Source organism: Gymnodraco acuticeps, unplaced genomic scaffold (assembly GCF_902827175.1).
Source record: "Gymnodraco acuticeps unplaced genomic scaffold, fGymAcu1.1, whole genome shotgun sequence".
Classification (NCBI taxonomy): domain Eukaryota; kingdom Metazoa; phylum Chordata; class Actinopteri; order Perciformes; family Bathydraconidae; genus Gymnodraco; species Gymnodraco acuticeps.
The window spans coordinates 290,078-309,722 of NW_022989750.1; the positions used below are offsets into that span (position 1 = coordinate 290,078).

A 19,645-nucleotide genomic window follows, 5' to 3' on the forward strand; every position below is an offset into this window, starting at 1 on the left:
AGTTTACTTATGGAACTTCTTGCAGTCATAATCTTTATGTCCTACGGACTTTTACAGAGCTATCCAAACTAGAATCATAAAATCAATGGTTTCATACTCTAAATGATCTTTTTTTCAGAATCAAGCTGACTTCAAGAAAAACAGCCTAAATGTCATAGATGACTCCTTCATGAGGGTCAAAACTATTCTGATGGACATTACAAATGATCGTAAGGAATGTCTTCAGAATCTCAGTCTGAGCCTCAAGTTTGTCCTGTGGGTTAAAGAAGCGCTTGAAGGTACGACACCATTTTTTTGTTACCAACTGATAAACACAACGATTTGTATCTGCTTAAGGTTTTTCTTTTTATTGCAGATATCAATGAGCTGAAAGTTTTTGTTGACCTGGCATCTATCTCTGCTGGAGAAAATGATCTGGATGTGGATCGAGTGGCCTGTTTTCATGATGCTGTTCTCGGTTACTCTTCGCTATTATATGGACTGAAGCAGGACTCTGATTTTGTGGCTTTCAAAGAGTCATTGCCAAAATTGTGGAAGGCACTTGAAAATGACAGAAATATACCAACGAAACTGGTGAGATTCCATCCTTTATGGAGCCACCGTAGTCTAACTAAATTTGAACTTCAAAAACAACAATCCATCATAATGTCTAAACGTAATGATTATATGATGCAGTACACACAACTACAAAAATCTTGGTAGGTCGAAGTGAAAACACGGAGTAGCTCTCCAAAATCTTAAGAAATAATTAAATAAATGATATGGTTACGCTTGGGGCCACTAGGATCAGTGTAGGGCTTGCTTTAGTGGACTCCATTGTTAAGTGGTTTCTAGCAGTGTGTCCTGTTTTACAAGTTTCAGCAATACAGTTTGCAAATTAAATGTTGTCTAAAGGAATAGTAATTATTCAAGATTCAAGGCCTTATTAAAGATTAAATAACACAATTGTGCAAAAATGTATTAAAATGCAACCTTTTAAACAAATGCTCCTAGTACTAGACTCCTGGTACTAGGATGGGTTAAAATCAGAAAGCAAATGTCACTGTGTGCTGTGTGCTCTGCATGTGTGACCATTAAAGAGGGTTTCATCCCTCCCAATATTATTATTATTATTATTCAATGTTTTCGGAGAAGTTGTATTTTATCCAATTAAATAAATTAGATAAATTGTTATACTTTAAAGAAATGTTAAATAAAAAATATAAAGAATTTGATCATAACTTAAGTACGACTTTTTTGTTTGACATCTGTTTTCAGCGGGATACAGCACGCCATCTGGAATGGCTAAAGACTGTAAAGGAAAGCCATGGATCTGTTGAATTGTCATCTCTGTCCCTGGCTACATCCATCAATGAGAGAGGGATATACACCATTAAGGCCCAAAATCAGAAAAAGGTACATTAAAATTGACAAGATATAATGTATGCTTTAATTTGAAAGATAATAATGACAACATTTGTGATATAGTCACATACAGCTCAGATAAAAACGTTTCGAGTAGACTTTTACAACTGTAAAAACTGCTCTTTTTACTTAAGAACGCTTAACAGTAATGTATCATATTGATGTTCTTTGTAAAGCTTTCTTTAGAGACTTCCCTGATGCTGGAAATTCAGGATGGACATGAGAAAAGCATAGCATGCACCTATGACGACCTGAAAGAGTTGCAAAATAAGCTTATGCTCATGTCTGGAAGAGGGGAACAAAATCAGACTGAAGTTGAACACTTTGCTGAGGTGTTGTATATAAATTGTATATATATTTGTGATTTTGTTATGAAGAGTGTATAAATAATATAAATTAATAGAAAGTACAAATAAAATAATTCATGCTTTGGTTTTTTACTTGGACTTTAATCACTTATTTTTTATCTTTTTCATTTTCAGGTGTTTGACAATGTCCAAAGACTTGCCAAAGCATTTGTAGAGCTTTATGCTGCAGGCAACCCACTCTTCAGGTGTTGGGAAGCCAAGATCTCTTGCAAAACTCAGAACGACCCATGTATCATTATGGAAATCAACTTTTGCAAGACTCTGCATTGCATTCATGTACACGGAAGTCTAGTTGAACAACTTATAACACTTTCCAATACGATGGAGTTGTTTCTTGAAGACTGGCGAAACTTCATGGACAAACAGAGATCTGATCACTACTACTTAAACTACTTTACAGCAGAACAAATGTTCTACCTTTGTAGTGTTGTGACTCCATCAAATGTAAATAAGGAAATGGAGGACAAAGCTTTGATGATGCTCTCTTTCATTCAACCAAACTGCACAACATCAGATGTCTGGAGCACATGGAGAAGGTTTCAAAACCAATTTGAGCCAGGCAAGAGGATTAATGAAGGTGCTCACTTCCAAAGTCACTTTCTTCATCAGGAAAACAGCGATATGTCTTCAGCTGATGTCAACCATTTTGAAGCCAATGATCAAGAAGAAAAGGCTTACCAGACTGTTGATTTAAAAGAACTGGAAGGGTTATGGAATGCCTTCATGAAGAACGAGGAGATATTTTTCCATGACCTTTTGGACATAAGGAGTTTAGGGGTACTGTTGGAAACAATGGCTGCCAAAGAAGACCAAAGTGAAAATGCATGGGCAGAACCAGTGCTTTCAGAGGTGAAAGACAAGTCAGTCCGAAGAATTCTCCCAAAAAGCCTCTCAATAAACCAACCGAATCTCATAATCTGTCCACAAAATGAGGTCCTGACTTCAAGCATCTGTGTGTACATGAACAGTGAATATAACCCACTGCCTAGTTATGACGAGGTTCTCCTGTGTACCCCTAAAACATCTTATGAGCAAGTAGAGCTTTTCCTAAGGAGATGTCTCACACCAGGTGACATTGGTCAGAAGATTTACACAATGCTTTGGGCAGATCAGCTAACCTATGACATTAGCTGTGCAATGGAGAACTGTTTTCAGAAACTGTGTTCCCTGTTTAAACATAATTACAGGCTAGTGATATTTTGCAGCTCTGACAGAGAGCACACTTACATCCCTACTGCATTCAGTCAGTTCAAAAAAGACTTTGTCCCACAAGAGTCATTGGAAAGGATCCAGAACTACTTGTCCAGGCATTTCACTGCCCACTCCGATCACAAGAACGTGTTCTTCAAAGGTGACCATTCTGTCGGCATTGTTGCTTCCCAACGTGCAGGAGTAGGTGAGTAGTAGAGCATTACTTCCTGTTATTTCAGTAATTTACTTTCTGAACCTATGGTATGTTAGGGAATATTTAAGATAGATTGTCAACAAACAATACTGTGAATATTTGGATTTAGATTTGATCTGAAAGAGAACATCTGCTTATTTAACTGAATGTAACATTAAAATCATCAAATAATTGTAAGTAGCATCCCATTTTTACATCCATGAGCTGTATGGATATGCTATCCCTGCCTATAATTGCAGGTATTATTGCCTATAATTCCGCACACCTTAATTTGTACATTTGGTACAGTTGTCCGCTGGATATCATGGGAAATTGCAGTTCTTCTGTCACATGTTTGGTTAGGTGATTGATAGGGGATATTATTTTTATCCGAGCAATCTTTTCTTACCATTCCAAAGCTTTTTCACTAAATGCCAATATTAAACTTATTATACACTGATGGCAGGTCTGTCATAAAAGGTGCCAAACTGCTCATCTAATCTAATGCTCATTCAAGCCACACTTTGAAATGTGGAATACCCACTGTACATCCTGAGCCACATCCGCTTTATTGTTAAACAATTATTATATTAAATAATGATTGCCTTTATTTAAGTACCAGAATTTCCAGTTTTTAATTATGAATTTGTTTGCAGTATCATTGAGACATGCAGGTCAATTTGTTAAAATTGCAGTTTAAGTGTTTAATCATTTCAACAATATTACTTAGCAGAGAATACTGCTGTCAAGGTTGAGCATCTGTGCAGTATATCTGGTAGTGGCCAACAGATCCTGATGAAACATAAGACCTCACCATGGATAACAATAGTACAATTCTAGCAATCCATATGAGATTTATATGTGGCATTCCAGTAACATTTGTGTGAATTCAAAAGGAGTGAAGCACCTTTATTTTGAAAATAACTTTTAGTCTGTAGGATAGGTGTCTTTAATCAGCTATACAGTATTTATTCTATAAAAGAAAAACAACACTCTTGTTCTGTTTTGTGTAAATAACATTCTTGCTTCCTATTAATGCAGAGGTAGCAAATTTCCACTCAATCATTATTAATGCAATCATTTCAGTCATTCTAACGATTTTTGGTTATTCCACCATTTCTTAGGCAAGTCATTGTATGTCGAAAGATTGTATGAAAAGTTGGAGGAATGTGCTGAAAAAGGAACTGCATTTAAAAAGTGCATCCGACTAACTGAACATGAAGTTGATGACCACAAGATTCTCCAGTCTATGTATGACACACCAAAACAAAAAGATCTCAAGCTGTTTCACTTCGATGTCACATCATCGGTAAGCAATGTTTTTATTATCATAATAGTGAAAGCAATGTTGTTCTCAGAAAATCCTAAATCAAAACTTGCTTTATCCAATCACATTAACATGTTCTATTAATCCAAATTATAATATCCAGGTCCAAAAAGGCTTGAATGAATTCCTATTCAAAATGTTCTTTCTGGGGTACCTGATGGACTCAGATGGACTGATGTGGCGCTGTACCCACAGACACTTGTACATCATCGAGTTACTGGAACCCCCAAATCATCAGCCCGGATATGACCTGGGAACTGTACGTTGATATATACTGTTTATTAATTTGTCATTTTATGAAATGATATCAAATTGTTGTATTGGTTTTATTTTTTAAATGTATATTATTTGTTATTCTTGTACAGTTTTCATTATCATAAAAATAACTCTTGAATAACTTAATTTGACCTCTGTCAAGCAATGTTGAAACATAAAACTTTATCCTGTCACAATTATAGACTTTTGTTGTTGCCGATTGAATTGAATATAGTATAGAGGTCATTTCAGTATCCCCGATAAGAAGCTAGTAGAAGAGTGAGGTGAAACAATTTAATGAAATAGAGGATAGGCTTGATTGATTGATTAATTGATTGATTGATTATAAACCTAAATATATTTATTTTTCATATTGTTTAGGAACGAAAGGAAAACTTTGCATTCACAGACGTTTTCCCGAAGGTATTTTGTCGTCCACCAAAAGAAGTAATGGCTTTGGAAATGAGGAGAGATGAAAACACTGACATGGAGAGTGGAGACCCCCTCATGGATAATAAATGTTTCAAGAGTGAAGCTTATCAAAGACCATACCAGTATCTCTCACGTTTTTACAACAACAGCAATCTGGACAACTTCACTTACCTCGGCATTGAAGGGACTCATGCACAGTTTCTTCAGATACTGTTATTCTACTGTGGCATATTAGATCCATCATGGGCAGAGCTACGTAACTTCGTCTGGTTCCTTAATCTTCAGTTGCAAGACAGTGAGAATTCAGTCTTCTGCAAACCTGAGTTTGTTGGAGACACTCTTCTTGGGTTCAAAACCTTTGTGGTCGAGTTTATGATCTTGATGTCTAAAGACTTTGCAACACCATCACTATGCATCACTGACCAGAGCCCAGGGAGGCAACAAATTGACATGAGTGGGCTTAATGAAAGAGATTTAGCTCCATTCCTCATCAGAAAAAGGTGGGAATCTGAGCCACACCCATACATCTTTTTTAATGATGACCGTGAGTCCATGACATTCATTGGGTTTCACCTAGTGCTCAATGACCAGAAAGGGGTTGATGCCATAAATCCCTTAACAGGTAAAGTGATAAAAAAAAACATTATGACTCAAGAGTTGTACACTGGCTTAAAACATCAGAGAGTCCCTTTTAATAGGGACTTTGATCAGCTTCCGCGAGCTGACAAGATCGAGCACCTGTGCAGTGTGCTTGGCATCAAGTGGCCAACAGATCCTGATGAAACGTACGAACTGACCACAGATAACATTCTCAAAATGATGGCGATCCATATGAGATTTAGATGTGGAATCCCAGTTGTCATAATGGGTGAAACAGGATGCGGAAAGACAAGACTCATAAAGTTTATGTGTGAATTGAGAAGGTGTGGAGCACCGGCAGAGAACCTGAAACTGGTCAAGGTTCATGGAGGAACTACATCAGAAATGATATATGAAAAAGTGAAGGAAGCAGAAACTCTTGCAAGGACCAATAAAGAGACTCATGCATTTGACTCAGTTCTTTTCTTTGATGAAGCAAACACCACAGAGGCCATCAACAGCATCAAGGAGATTGTTTGTGATAACTCTGTGCAGGGACAACAACTTGGCTCTCAAACAGGACTACAGATTATTGCTGCATGCAACCCCTACAGGAAGCACACAGACAAGATGATCGAAAGGTTAGAGGCATCTGGATTGGGCTATCGGGTCAGGGCTGAGGAGACAGAAGACAGACTTGGCTCCATTCCTCTTCGTCAGCTTGTGTATCGTGTTCATGTGTTACCCCCCAGCATGATTCCTCTTGTTTGGGATTTTGGGCAGCTCAATGACTCAACGGAGCAAATGTACACGGAACATATAGTAAAAAGACAGGTAGAGACCAACTTGATAGAGAGGCATTATGTTCCAACTATAACTCAGGTATTGGTGTTATCCCAAAAGTTCATGAGGGAGAGAAAAGATGAATGCAGTTTTGTCAGTTTGAGGGATGTTGAACGCTGCATGCACGTGTTTGTATGGTTCCACAAAAATCACCCAATGTTTGATGAGAGAAAGAGAGTATACCTTCAAGAGCTAAGTCGGAGGAAAAAAAACACAAATATGTTGTCATTATTACAAGATAGTGACAGAGTAATCTGGTCACTCTTGATGGCCACTGGAGTGTGCTATCAGTCTTCCTTGGAAGACAAAAGGCCATATCAGGAAATGATCAACCATTTGCTTCCTGGATACAGCACAAAGAGAGTACTGGAGGAAATCCAACTCATGCAGGACCTCCTACTCAATGGTGTACCCATGGGTAAAACTATAGCCAGAAATGAGGCTTTGAAAGAGAACTTCTTCATGATGGTGATCTGTGTTGAGCTAAGAATTCCCTTGTTTATTGTTGGGAAACCGGGGAGCTCCAAATCCCTGTCCAAAACCCTAGTTGCAGATGCAATGCAGGGCCCTGCCTCACATTCCGAACTCTACAAGAGGCTAAAGCAAATACATCTCGTCTCTTTCCAGTGCAGCCCTCATTCAACTCCTGAAGGAATCATCAACACATTCAAACAGTGTGCTCGCTTTCAGGAAAGCAAAAACTTGGATGAATACAGCTCAGTAGTTGTTCTTGACGAGATTGGATTGGCTGAAGATTCCCCTAAAATGCCACTGAAAACACTGCATCCATTACTCGAAGAAGGCTGTGTGGATGATGAGCCACAACCTCATAAAAGAGTTGGGTTCATTGGAATTTCAAATTGGGCACTTGACCCTGCTAAGATGAATCGTGGAATATTTGTGTCCCGTGGAGATCCAAACCAGGAAGAGCTCATCAAAAGTGCTAAAGGGATATGCTCGTCTGAAGAAAATGTTCTGAAAAAGATAAAACACCTCTTTGAATCTTTTGCAAAAGCATATATGACAGTATGCGAAGAGGGCAAGGGTTTTTTTTGGTCTGCGGGATTTCTACAGTCTGATTAAGATGATATTTTCAATGACCAAAATAAGTAACAAGAGTCCTACAGCAGATCAAATAACTGAAGCAGTCCTGAGAAACTTTAGCGGAAAAGATGATGTGGATGTGATGCGCATATTCCGCGAAGAACTCAGAGATGACTTTGCCAATGCCAGCATCACCACCTTGGATTTGTTCCAGAAAAGCATATCTCCAGCTTTCAAAGTGGATGAAAGTCGATACCTTTTAATCCTCACAAAAAACTATGCAGCTCTTCAGATTCTCCAACAGATATTCTTCCATCACCAAATCCATCCAGAAATCATCTTTGGGTCTAGTTTCCCAAAGGATCAGGAGTACACGCAGATTTGTAGAAACATCAATCGTGTCAAGGTTTGCATGGAGACTGGAAAGACAGTTGTGCTTCTTAACCTTCAGAATCTCTACGAAAGTCTGTATGATGCTCTCAACCAATACTACGTGACCTTAGGGGGTCAAAAGTATGTTGATCTTGGATTAGGAACACATCGTGTAAAATGCAGAGTTCACAAAAACTTCAGGCTCATTGTCATTGAAGAGAAAGAGGTGGTCTACGAACAGTTCCCGATCCCACTGATTAACAGGTTGGAAAAACACTATGTTGACATCAACACTGTTCTCAGAAATGAGCAGAAGGAAATTGCCAGACATCTACAGAAATGGGTTGATGATTTTGTCAACTCAAGTGGTCAACAACCTATGAAAAAGCAATACCCTCCATGTGATGTCTTCATTGGCTATCACTCAGACACATGTTCCTCTGTGGTCCTGCAAATAACGGAGAATCAAGGTGTTGAGACAGACAATCAAAGTGTTGAAACAGATGCCCAGACCATTCTGGATAAAGCCAAAGACATTCTGCTCAACTGCGCCACTCCAGACTCTGTTGTCCGTTTGGACAAATCCAAAATACCTGATGAGGAAAGAGAACATATAATGAAAGAATATGTTAAAGAAGAAATGCACAGCTCCTTGGGAGACTTCATTGTGTATCACACACAACAGTTGGAACAGTCCCAATTCTTCACTGAGGTAAAACACAATTCTATCAAACATTGAAGCACTTTTAACAGCTATTGCTAATTTGAAGGGTCCGTTTTCATTTTTTTCACTCTCGCTTTAAGTATTAAGTTAACTTGAGACCTTGAAATATCCTTATGTGAAGTAGAAGCAGCAGGTTAAAATTGTTTCCGGTTTTGCAGTACAGTGTTGTTCCTGTTTTTTATATGCAAATACTTCTGTTTCTGTCAGCAGTAACACGTGAGAAAAACATTGCGTGACATTTTAGTAATTCAGAGTTCTTTTTTGTTATTAAGGTCACAACATTTTCCAGGCTATTGACTGCAGCAGACACTCAACAACTGCAGAATGTGACAAAGCTTAATAATATTAAGCTGCTATCACTGCAACAGTTTGACACAGAGTACTCTTTCCTCAAGAAAATCAGGTGTGTAAACTAAACAATAGCCTTTTCCCACACTGTTGGACTTGTTTTCTTGGGATTGTTCTTAGGACGATCTTAAAACTAATAACATTGTGCTTAATACTAAGTAGATATTAGAGGCCTGCATACAACTTTCAAGTGATCACTGTCGATTCAAATGTAAAGCATACCTCTGTCCTTGTATTAGGGAATTTCTTGGCTCAACACTTGCAGACAAAGTGCTCATTATCCAAACAGACTATGATGAAGAGTCCCATAGGAGAAATATTCTTTCCTCAGCCAAGTGAGTGTAGCTCATGACATTACTTTCTTTTATGTCTTTCTCTTACATTATTGCAAGTTGGTTAAATTGTATGTTATTGACTTATTCCTAATGTTTGGATTTTTTAGGTATTCGTGCACCAACGAAATAAACAAGTGGGCCTTAAACGCAAACACAAAGACATTTGTGTACTTTGTCACCAAACTTCCTCGAATCGAGGGTGGGACCTCGTATGTTGGGTTTCAAGGCGGTCAGTCCTGCTGTTACACATAAACATGGCAGTAGACGATTTAGCTCAGTATGCTACAACTTAGTATTGATGATACGTTTATTATGCACCTTTCATACAGATAAAAGCAGTTCAGTTTAACACATTCAAAGCATCAGCAAAAGACAAACAAAACAAAAGCTGAAATGTGAAATTCTGCATATTGTGTCTTTATTACCCCGACTCTAAAGAAATATATTTTTTCAGGTCCTTGGAGGTCTGTTCACATTGATGATCTCAGAAGATCAAAAGAGTTTGCGTCTGATGTTCATTCCTTAAAAAATCTACGCATAAGTGAACTTTTCAAAGAACTACCCGAGGGTAATTCATAATTTATTTCTAAATTATGCTGTACATTTTAGGTAAATATAAATTATACCCATATATTGTTTTTTTGTTCAAGCCATGAAGACAGAAGACTACAATGGTGTGGCACAAAATAATGACTCAACTGTAAGTGTAATTTACCACTTAAATTCATACCTGGAAGAAAAATACAATCCTTATAAATCAGACATGGTAACTTGAAACTTGAAGGAGAATTTCCTTTAGGACATGTTTCCTTGTTCAGATGCTGCACTTCTGCTGTTAATTTATTTACATATCATTGTTACAGGTCTTGGGAGATGTGTATGATATAACAGAGCTGACAAGAAGTTGTGTGCAGAGTGCAGTGAACATGCTTAGAGATGCAACAGAGAGTGGAGAACTCAGCACAAAAAGAATTGAGAACTTGCTGACACTTCTGGATGAAACTCAAACTCAAAGTAAGAAAATAAGTATTTTTTTTATCTTTGATATATGACCAGACCTAGACATATCTCTGCATGCAGCTAAAAAGCACTTTACTGTCAAATGTTCTCTTAAAGGTGTGTTTGCAAACATTGTGAGGAAGCGTCTTCACATGCTGTTAGAAGACTATGAGGCCAACATCCCCAATCCAAAAAGATGGGTTCTAACGGAGGCATCTAATGTCAATGCTCTTCAAGAAGGGGGGACGTTCCTGTAAGTTTTTTCTTTAGACCCATACCGTTGGCAGTATATGTGAGCTTTTTAACTTTGCAATATTTGCATACTATCTTTCTCTGTAAAATGCAATACTGCAAGCCATACAGCTGTTTATGCTAGTTTATAATGTCCTATAATTTTTTATAAACACGTTTCCGGTAGATTTTAAGAAATACATTTAAATCCCTTACAGACACACACTGTGGAGGAAAATCCAAGCAGTTGTGACTCCACTCCTGGCTACGTTGGTCTCAGTCATTGACCGAGATTGCAATTTGGAACTTTTGCTGAATGAGTGCGATGACATCAGGAATCTATGGCTTGAGATATTTGGGAGCAAACAGATGCTCCATGTACCTTTTAAGAGGGTGGAAAGCAAGTGAGTATCTTGCGGTTGTTTATTAATGGCATCTATTCAGCACATATGCACTCAAGATAATCTTGACAACCCACCACTGATGTTGCTTTGGTCTTTTTTTTCATTTACAATAGATTCTTTTTAAAACAGCGTTGGAACAAACAGTTTTTGCCTGTCTTATTTGAATATTTCGTTTTATGACTCAAGAAAGAATACAAGTAAATCAAGTGAATTGCAGCACCACTTAGAAGCTACAGCGTTCTGGATAGAACATAGAAAATGTGATTCCTGTCTAATAAAACCACATTCATATTATGTCTCTTCTACAGCTCCAGTGTCTTAATGGTACAGAGCCATAGCACAGGTGGCAACACCATGCACTGCCGCATGCCTTTCAGCTGGTGGATTAAAGACTTCCTGGATGGGCTCATGATCCAAACATACAGACATGAAAGTAAAGTCACACATCTTGATGCTAAATCCTTGTTATGTTCTTCATTTAAAGTAATAGCTAGAAAAATGTATCCCTAACTTATTAATGCCATTTTCAAATCATCTTTGCAGCTCATTCACCGGGTGATTTACAGGAGTTTTTCTTGAACACCCCACTTGGCAATTATATATCCAAAAATGTGGAAGAAAAAATGAAGAAAGAATTTTTCGAAAGGTACCTGCAGGATTTTGTTTCCATGACCATGAAAGTGGCATCAGATGAAGAATTGCAGGTGAGGGTGAATAAAGTGGTCATGATGACAGTAGCCATTTGCTGCAATACCATTATTCAAATGTTGTCAAAACATTTAACTGCATATTTTATATTTGTATTTTGTAGTATTTTAACAATGTAATCTGCAATACAAAGGTTTTTCGATTTTTTTAAGAGTTCTTCAATATTGCATTACATTTTACAATTTGTTTTATTTCTTTAATCCGTTTTCACATATACAGCAGATACATATACATATTAGGGCTGTTAACGATAACACACAAGGAGACGGGTAATAACCGGAAAAGCATGACATGGGACCTTTAATATGCGCTGCTCAAAGTCAATATGGGCCTAATAAGGCAGTAGTACCACAAGTCATTCTCCCATAATAACACTTAACAAATATGATCTATTCTTATGTAACAAGACATGAAGTATTCATTGAGTCTAAATAACTCAAAATTAGGTATTTCTATCTAAGAATATGTTCCCTATTTTAAAGTGAAGTCTTGTTCCTAACCAATAAGCTAGTAATTTGACTCTAATTGACCTAAACAGGTTCCCTATTCTAAAGATGCCACCTCTTCACACTTTGTAAATACATTATAGCACACAACTACTGAAATTAACCTCAACAATACATGAACAAAGTAGGCACACGTTGAAATATCTGTTTTATTAATGAACCACAAAAGAGAGGTTCAGACACATGTACCAAAGCATGTCAAGTTTCTCCAAGGCTGAGAACACATATGCAGCCTGTACGTTTGATTATGTATTTGTGATCATACTGTGTGACCTGCTTGTATGTTCTTACACAATAGGTGTACTGTTATCTCTCTGTGTTGTACTATCTCAGTGTGAACATAGATTAAACAGCCATCCAAACTCTTTTGAGAGCCAGGGAATGAGCAGCCATGCTCCTTTATTGACTTATTTGCAGTCCACTGACATTCAAACGGAGTGAAACTATAAAAAAGAAGTTACAAGGCACGTAATGATTTCATACATGCAAGTGTAACATACACAGATTAACACATAGGACCGCTAAGTGTAAACAAGGTAAATATAGCTAATGCTAGCTGCAATAAGCATGTATACAGGCTAGTATGGCTAACGCTAGCGTGTATGCAAACGCCAGCGCGAATGCTAACGCATTTTCTCATTTTTAGTTTAAACATCTCCAAATGTCATCACTTTAACACAATACATGTTACTAATCCTTACAGTGTAAGTGTAACTCTTACACTTACAGTCATTGCTTTCTGACGGATTTTACCCTTTTACTATTCAGGTTGCATAGGGAAAATTAGTACTAGTCTACTGCCTTGCTATTCAGTTCACTTTCTCCTCACTAGTGATGTGTGTTAGGGGTGGGCGGATCGATCCCAAAATATTGATACCTCCGATATTACGTTACGTTTCAAAATATCGATACTAGAGCCAATAGGATCGATACTGTTATACTTTTTTTCTCGTCTCCTCTACTCGTCAATTTCTTCAAAAAACGATGTGCAGACGAACACAAGTATATGCTCTTTCTTCTCTCTCCACTGCTGTCCTCTTCTCCTCGAGGCTCCCTGTCTGAACGCCGATTATCAAGCTGACTGACAGCAGCCAGCAGGGCAGGACAGCAGCAGCCAGCGACTCGCGAGTGCAACACACACACGTGCATGATGGCTGAGAGAAAGAGCAGCGTTGTGTGGAGCAATTTCACAACTGGCCATTAAAACTTAGCGAACTGTGATGTGTGCAAGAAGACAGTTCGCTACTTTGGCCACTTTGTATTGTTATTTTTCATGTTTGCACTTTAAATTTGCAAAAGTAAAACGTGTATTTGTCTATAAAAACTGTCCTGTCTTTATTCATGAAAATGAATTCAGATTTAGTCTATTTATGATGATTTCAGCTCAAAAATCATGTCATGCAGCTCTCCCCTATATGAAAGTACATAAGACGCTTTTCATTAAAAAAAGTATCGGTATCGATATCGGTATCGGCGATACTGGCCCTGAAATACTTGGTATCGGATCGAATCCAGATTTTGTGGTATCGCCCACCCCTAATGTGTGTCGGTCGCGAACGGGCCGGCTCAAAGAGCCGGGTTGTTTTTTTTTGCGGAGGGATCTAGATCGGCATGAAGGCACATTATGCAATGTGCACATTATCCCGCTTATTACATGGCCACATTCTCAACAAATTAACGACATGACTCCCAATATTAATTGAAATGCTTTTATGAATTTAGAAAATGATTTTATTGATTTATTGAGTTGTATGTATTTAAATTGACATGCATCCGCTAAGAAAAATAGTCCGTTGTTACTGTTTGAACTAACGTAGCAACGGCAGGAACTGCTTCGAGAGTGTGTTTTTTTTAGGAGCTTTTTTGATTGATTGATTGATTGATTGAAAAGTGTATTAACAGCTTGTATATTGGGTACAGTACAGTGCAGCTCAAAACATACAATTGTTAAGGGGATGCAGACCAGAGAAAGCCTTTCGTCTTGTTTACATCAGGGTCCCCCATTTCCAATTCATCATGTCATTTAAGACATATAAGACATATTTGACATACAGATGGCTTATTTACAATTTACATACAGGTGGTTTTTTTACATACAGATTGCTTGTTTACAATTTTCATTTTAGATTTCGTTCTAATACATCCTAACCGGACATTTAAGACATACCAAGTCTACAGATATACAGTTAGTAACAGAGTCTAAAATGTGAGTATATACATAGATGGGGGGGGGGGAAGCTGTCCATTGAACGACAGGTTGAGATTTGTACCATTACCGGGGCCAGTTTTGCAATGCTCTCCCCCGAAGGTGCTCTTTAAGAGAGGTTTTGAAGGTAAGTATAGTTGTACTTTCCTTTACAGTTGTGGGAAGAGCGTTCCACCTTGATGTGGCATAATTGTGTATTCCCCTTTTTTTGTGCCAAATCTGGGTTTCACATGATTTGTGGAGCTCCCTCTGGTGTTATGATCATGGTATTCCTTGACCTTTGGGAAGAATTTTGACATGTACATGGGTACCATAGAGGTGTAGTGGATCTTGTAGACCAGGCCCATTGCAAGTAGCTGTACTCTGTTGTCTACTCTAAGCCATCCTAGGTTGTCAAAGTGGGCAGAGGTGAGGTGGGTTCTAGATGAAAGGTCAAGCAGTAGTCTGACCAGTTTATTTTGCGATGTTTGAAGTTTTATTTTTAGCGCCTTGGAGGTGCTATGGTACCATGACGTGCAAGCATAGTTATAGTACCCTTGAATGAGTGCTCCTGCCAGAGTTTTCAGGGTGTTTTTGTTTACCAGAGAGGAGATCCGGTATAGGAATCTAGTTCTTTGATTGACTTTTTTTATTACATTGGATGCCATTTTGTCACAGGAGAGGTTTGCCTCAAGAATAGATCCTAGGTATGTAATTTCCTTCTTACTTGTGACAATAATGTCGCCCACTGCAACTGAGAAGTCGTCGGATTTGCTGAGATTATGTTTCGAACCGAAGAGAATGGACTCTGTTTTACCCAGGTGTAATGATAATTTATTATCGGCGAGCCAGGTGCAGATTCTGCCGAGCTCGGAGCTGAGGGTTTTTTCAACCTGCAACCTGTTCCTGTCAGAGACCAGCAGGGCTGAGTCGTCCGCGAACAGGAACAAGTTGCAGTCACATGCTGATGACATGTCATTTACATAAATTAGGAACAGTAACGGACCTAATATGCTTCCTTGTGGAACACCACAGCTCACTGGGAGGGGGGGGACAGAGTACCGTTTACCTCCACCATCTGTTCTCTCCCCTCCAGGTAGGATTGCATCCATTACAGATTTGAAAACATCGTTGCTTGCTTTAAAAGTAGCACAATTCATTATGTCAAACTTTGGAAAGTATCTAGATATCCCTGCCCTAATGCCAAAGTAACTGACAACTGAATATGTGTCGCCGTTTGATGTCTATGTCTGGACCGCTGCGTAAAAAGGAGGGTTTCTGCCCCATTACTTCTCTTCTTACTTCTATAAGAATAAAACACGGAGGAGGGAGATCTCTTTTTCTCCCCCTCTTCTGACAGCCCAGCAGCTGATCTCAGAGCACGCTGCCCTCTCCTGCAGGGGGGCGTGGTCAGCTGCAGCTCACAGAATCATATATATACTTTATATAGATATGGCCCTACAATATATTGTTCAAATATAGCATGATAGGTCTACTTTAAGTAATACAAGACAGAATGATGATGATGATCTCCGCGCTACAGCTGCTCCGTGCATGCATGCAGGTGACATGTAATATCCAAGGATTAGAGACGGTTGGATGCTGCTGTTTTGAGCATTGCAATATATTTATTTTCACTATGTTATTTATTTATGATTATCCTTAGGCTCAGCAAAGATTTGATGTCAGCTGTTGCCGTCTTTTTTTCTATAGCTAATAGTTACTGAAATAGAGCCCTGCTGTTTTGTCAGGGCCTTTTCTTTAAATATAATTTTAAAATGTCGATACAGTAGCCCCTTTTTTAAAATAGTTTTTATAGGTGTTGCTATCTGTTTTGTGTAGCGTGGTTCGACAAGCAAGTCAGTGCATTCATTGGGTGGTATCAGAGAGTTGCACGGGTCTGTAAATGCAATGAAAACATTTGGCCACAGCAAATCATTTATATTAAACATGTCATTTTTACTTTTGAATACTTCAGTACAAAGGATGTATTGAATAATTTAAGTGATATATGTGTGTACACATATAAATCATTAGTCAAAACAGGGCTACATTTGATTTAATTAAAAGGTATAATATGTGGTAAACTGAAGAGCCGTTTGGGAGCCGAAAGAGCCGGCTCTTCTTGGTGAGCCGAGCCAAATGATCCGGCTCACCAAGAAGAGCCGGAATTCCCATCACTACTCCTACTTCCTGTACCCGATTTCCTGTCTAACCTTCAGTACAAATTGTACAAAAATATAAATGTGCAGGTCAATATCACCTTGCTATTGGTAGCTGAACTGTCAATACCCCAAAACATATTCTTAGATAGAAATACCTCATTTGTTGTTATTTAGACACAATTAACACTTATAGTTTCATGTCTTGTTACATAAGAATAGATCATATTTGTTAAGTGTTATTATGGGAGAATTACTATTCTTGTGTTACTACTGCCTTACGGCCCATATTGAGCAGCGCATATTAAGACCAAAACTCATGTACAACAACTTCCTTACTTGCAATAAATAACCACTAATTAGAGGGTTATTGAGGAAAAACTCTCAACTAATGGCCTATTACTTGTAGAATTTAGTCATGTAGAATAAGGCATTAATAAGTGTTTTATAATGACTAATAAAGAGCCAATATACTGCTAATATGCATGTTAATTAACAACTAGTTGATGGTGAATTTGTGTACCTTAATATAAAGTGTTACCGAAACCACGTTATAATAAAGTAAAAAAACTCAGATCTATCCTACCAGCATGTCTTGCATTTCTTTTTTTACAATGCAACACTTTTTTTTTTACCAGATACATTATCTTTTGATTGACTGCACTAATCAAGACTATTTGAACCCCTGATGCAAAACTAAATTACTGACTTTAAAGTTGAATAATACCAATAAGTATAAGATCTGAGGTAAATGCTGTTACATGTTTAAATGTCTATAGAATATAAGTTTGATGAAAAGAGCTTGGGTCTGTGGCAGAATGTGACTCACATCTGTGCCTGGAAAACGATGGCACCATGAGTAAATATTACACAGTGACTTAAATGTACACTAATAATTCTATACCTATTCTATAATAAATATCTTAACCGATCCAGGCATTTCTACAGTCACATGGCAAGTAATGGAAGAAAATGAAACTCATGGTGCATAAACAAGCATTAAACAAGTACCTACATGTTCTACTATTGGATACTTTGTTTCGGCAAACCTTTAAAATGCTTTAGTCAAATACCTGAATGTGGTTCTTCATTAACAATTAAAGAAATCTTATTTATCTAGTTGTGCATTTTCTCCTCAGCTCTTGTGTCAGGCCCTTGCCAGCTGCGTCAATGAATTACAGAGTCGAAAAAGAGTTGAAGATGAGCTTTCTCTTCCTGACATCCACATTGCCTACAATGTCTACAAAAGCCGTCTTCAGAACCTCTCATGGATGATAACTCTTCAGCCTGATATGGTTTCTCCGCTACGAAAAAGCAGGCACAGAAATTGTCCAGAAATGGTAAACATATTCCTACATTTTAGAACTGTTTTGTATGCTCAATATGGGAATGTTTAATTTGCAGGGCTGCAACTATGGCTGTTGTGTTGTCAACAAGAGAAGAGACTTCTTCTAAAATAGGTTGACGGGGCTATGTAAGAGAGGCTGTGGTATAAACGTACGCACAGATTAAGAGCTAGTCTTCCATACAAGTTTAACTTTCACAGTTGTCTTGATCAAAATGGTCATCATCTTTAAACTCAAGCACTTCAAGGTAGGGACACTGTGAGGTCTTTACTGGTGAAAGCAAGAAACTTCAAAAGGCCCGGACACACCAATCTGCCTTCTTAATAGTTTGGGTCCCTCACTTCCGTTTCGCTTCTCATGCACTGATTCGCTAGCTGAACAGCCAATCAGAGTGATTTCTTTTGCCGACTGCCTTTGGCCGACTGCCCGCCGATTCAACATGTTGAATTGCCTTTTCGGACGAAAAGGCGTCGGTACGGCTGAAAAGACCCGACGGTGCGGGACACACCAATCTGAGTAGGGCGTGTCGACGCTAATCGTTGGCCTGACGCCGATAATCTGCCTGGTGTGTCCGTGCCTTTAGTCTTTGCGTGTGTTGCTATGTTTAAAATGCCCATTCACAATTCATGTCAGATTGTAACATGTATGGTAAGGGCTCCGAGTGAGGAAGGTGGTTAGCTTGCATGTTACTATCCGTTTACGATATTAACACTAACTGGCAGAACAACCTCATGTTACCCTAATGGGTCAATACAATCAATGCAACGGACCAGTCAAAAAGCTCAGTGAATCGAAACCAATTCATCACATGTACAAACATTTACAAGGGTATAGCAGTTCTATGCTGACTGAGCTGTGTGAAGTTATCTTCTACTAAACCACATACTTTGCCCTGTTGATGTTCAGTTCATGAATGCAAATGCTACTTGGCTGATAGTCTTTTAGCTCTTTAGCTTAAAGGGGACCTATCATGCAAAATGCACTTTTGTACGTCTTTTATACATGAATATGTGCCCCCGGTGTTTCAGGGAACTCACCAAGTGTCAGAAAACACAACCCTCTCTCTTTTCCTCCATACCAACATTTCTAAAAACGGGGCTGCAACGGATCTGATACAGACTGATACAGATTTGAAATATCTCTGACGTCAGAAACAAGGAGCTCCGCCTATATGGGCAACTCTCCACCTATCAGGGGAATGGGGGGTTGCCGTGGCATGGTAACAGCATGGTAACATGACGCTCGTGCCTCGCCCCCCTCCTTTGCAGGGGGTCGTGGTCAGCTGCAGCTCATTTGCCACAGAATCAGCCCTTGCAAAAACAGGGCTGGAATACAGCAAATAGAGCGAAATGAGGCATGGCTCAAATGCATGATCTGTTTGGGGTATTTTGAAAAATAAACTTCACAGACATGTTTTATATAGGTATGGCCCTACAATATATTATTCAAATATAGCATGATAGGTCCACTTTAAACGAACAGTTTGTGTGAAGAAAAGCAGGCGTGTTGTCTTTGTTGTGGCGGTGGGCTACCAGTAAAATCGTTATGGTTGTGTTGTTACAGGTCTGTTATCTGTTTGCAAACGAAGAAGACTGGTTGCACCGTTGGTGATCTGGAAGAATTCATTTAGCTCTATTCTAACTGTTTGTTGCGTCTATAGTGAGGTTTAGCAAATAGTGGCAGCTGTGT

General features: G+C 38.5%; 1 protein-coding gene across 1 annotated transcript in view; it reads left to right on the top strand.

Annotated features, from left to right (window-relative positions):
• Positions 1 to 19,645, top strand: part of LOC117537038 (E3 ubiquitin-protein ligase rnf213-alpha-like) — a 55,834-nt gene that overhangs the window by 17,023 nt on the left and 19,166 nt on the right. The window contains 20 exon segments of the mRNA XM_034202245.1: positions 119 to 278; positions 356 to 573; positions 1,258 to 1,395; positions 1,581 to 1,736; positions 1,887 to 3,168; positions 4,281 to 4,465; positions 4,587 to 4,742; positions 5,120 to 7,639; positions 7,641 to 8,720; positions 9,005 to 9,135; positions 9,320 to 9,415; positions 9,523 to 9,644; positions 9,870 to 9,983; positions 10,066 to 10,115; positions 10,279 to 10,429; positions 10,532 to 10,667; positions 10,864 to 11,049; positions 11,358 to 11,482; positions 11,593 to 11,753; positions 17,750 to 17,950. Of these exon segments, the coding sequence (XP_034058136.1) occupies positions 119 to 278; positions 356 to 573; positions 1,258 to 1,395; positions 1,581 to 1,736; positions 1,887 to 3,168; positions 4,281 to 4,465; positions 4,587 to 4,742; positions 5,120 to 7,639; positions 7,641 to 8,720; positions 9,005 to 9,135; positions 9,320 to 9,415; positions 9,523 to 9,644; positions 9,870 to 9,983; positions 10,066 to 10,115; positions 10,279 to 10,429; positions 10,532 to 10,667; positions 10,864 to 11,049; positions 11,358 to 11,482; positions 11,593 to 11,753; positions 17,750 to 17,950 (7,368 nt within the window).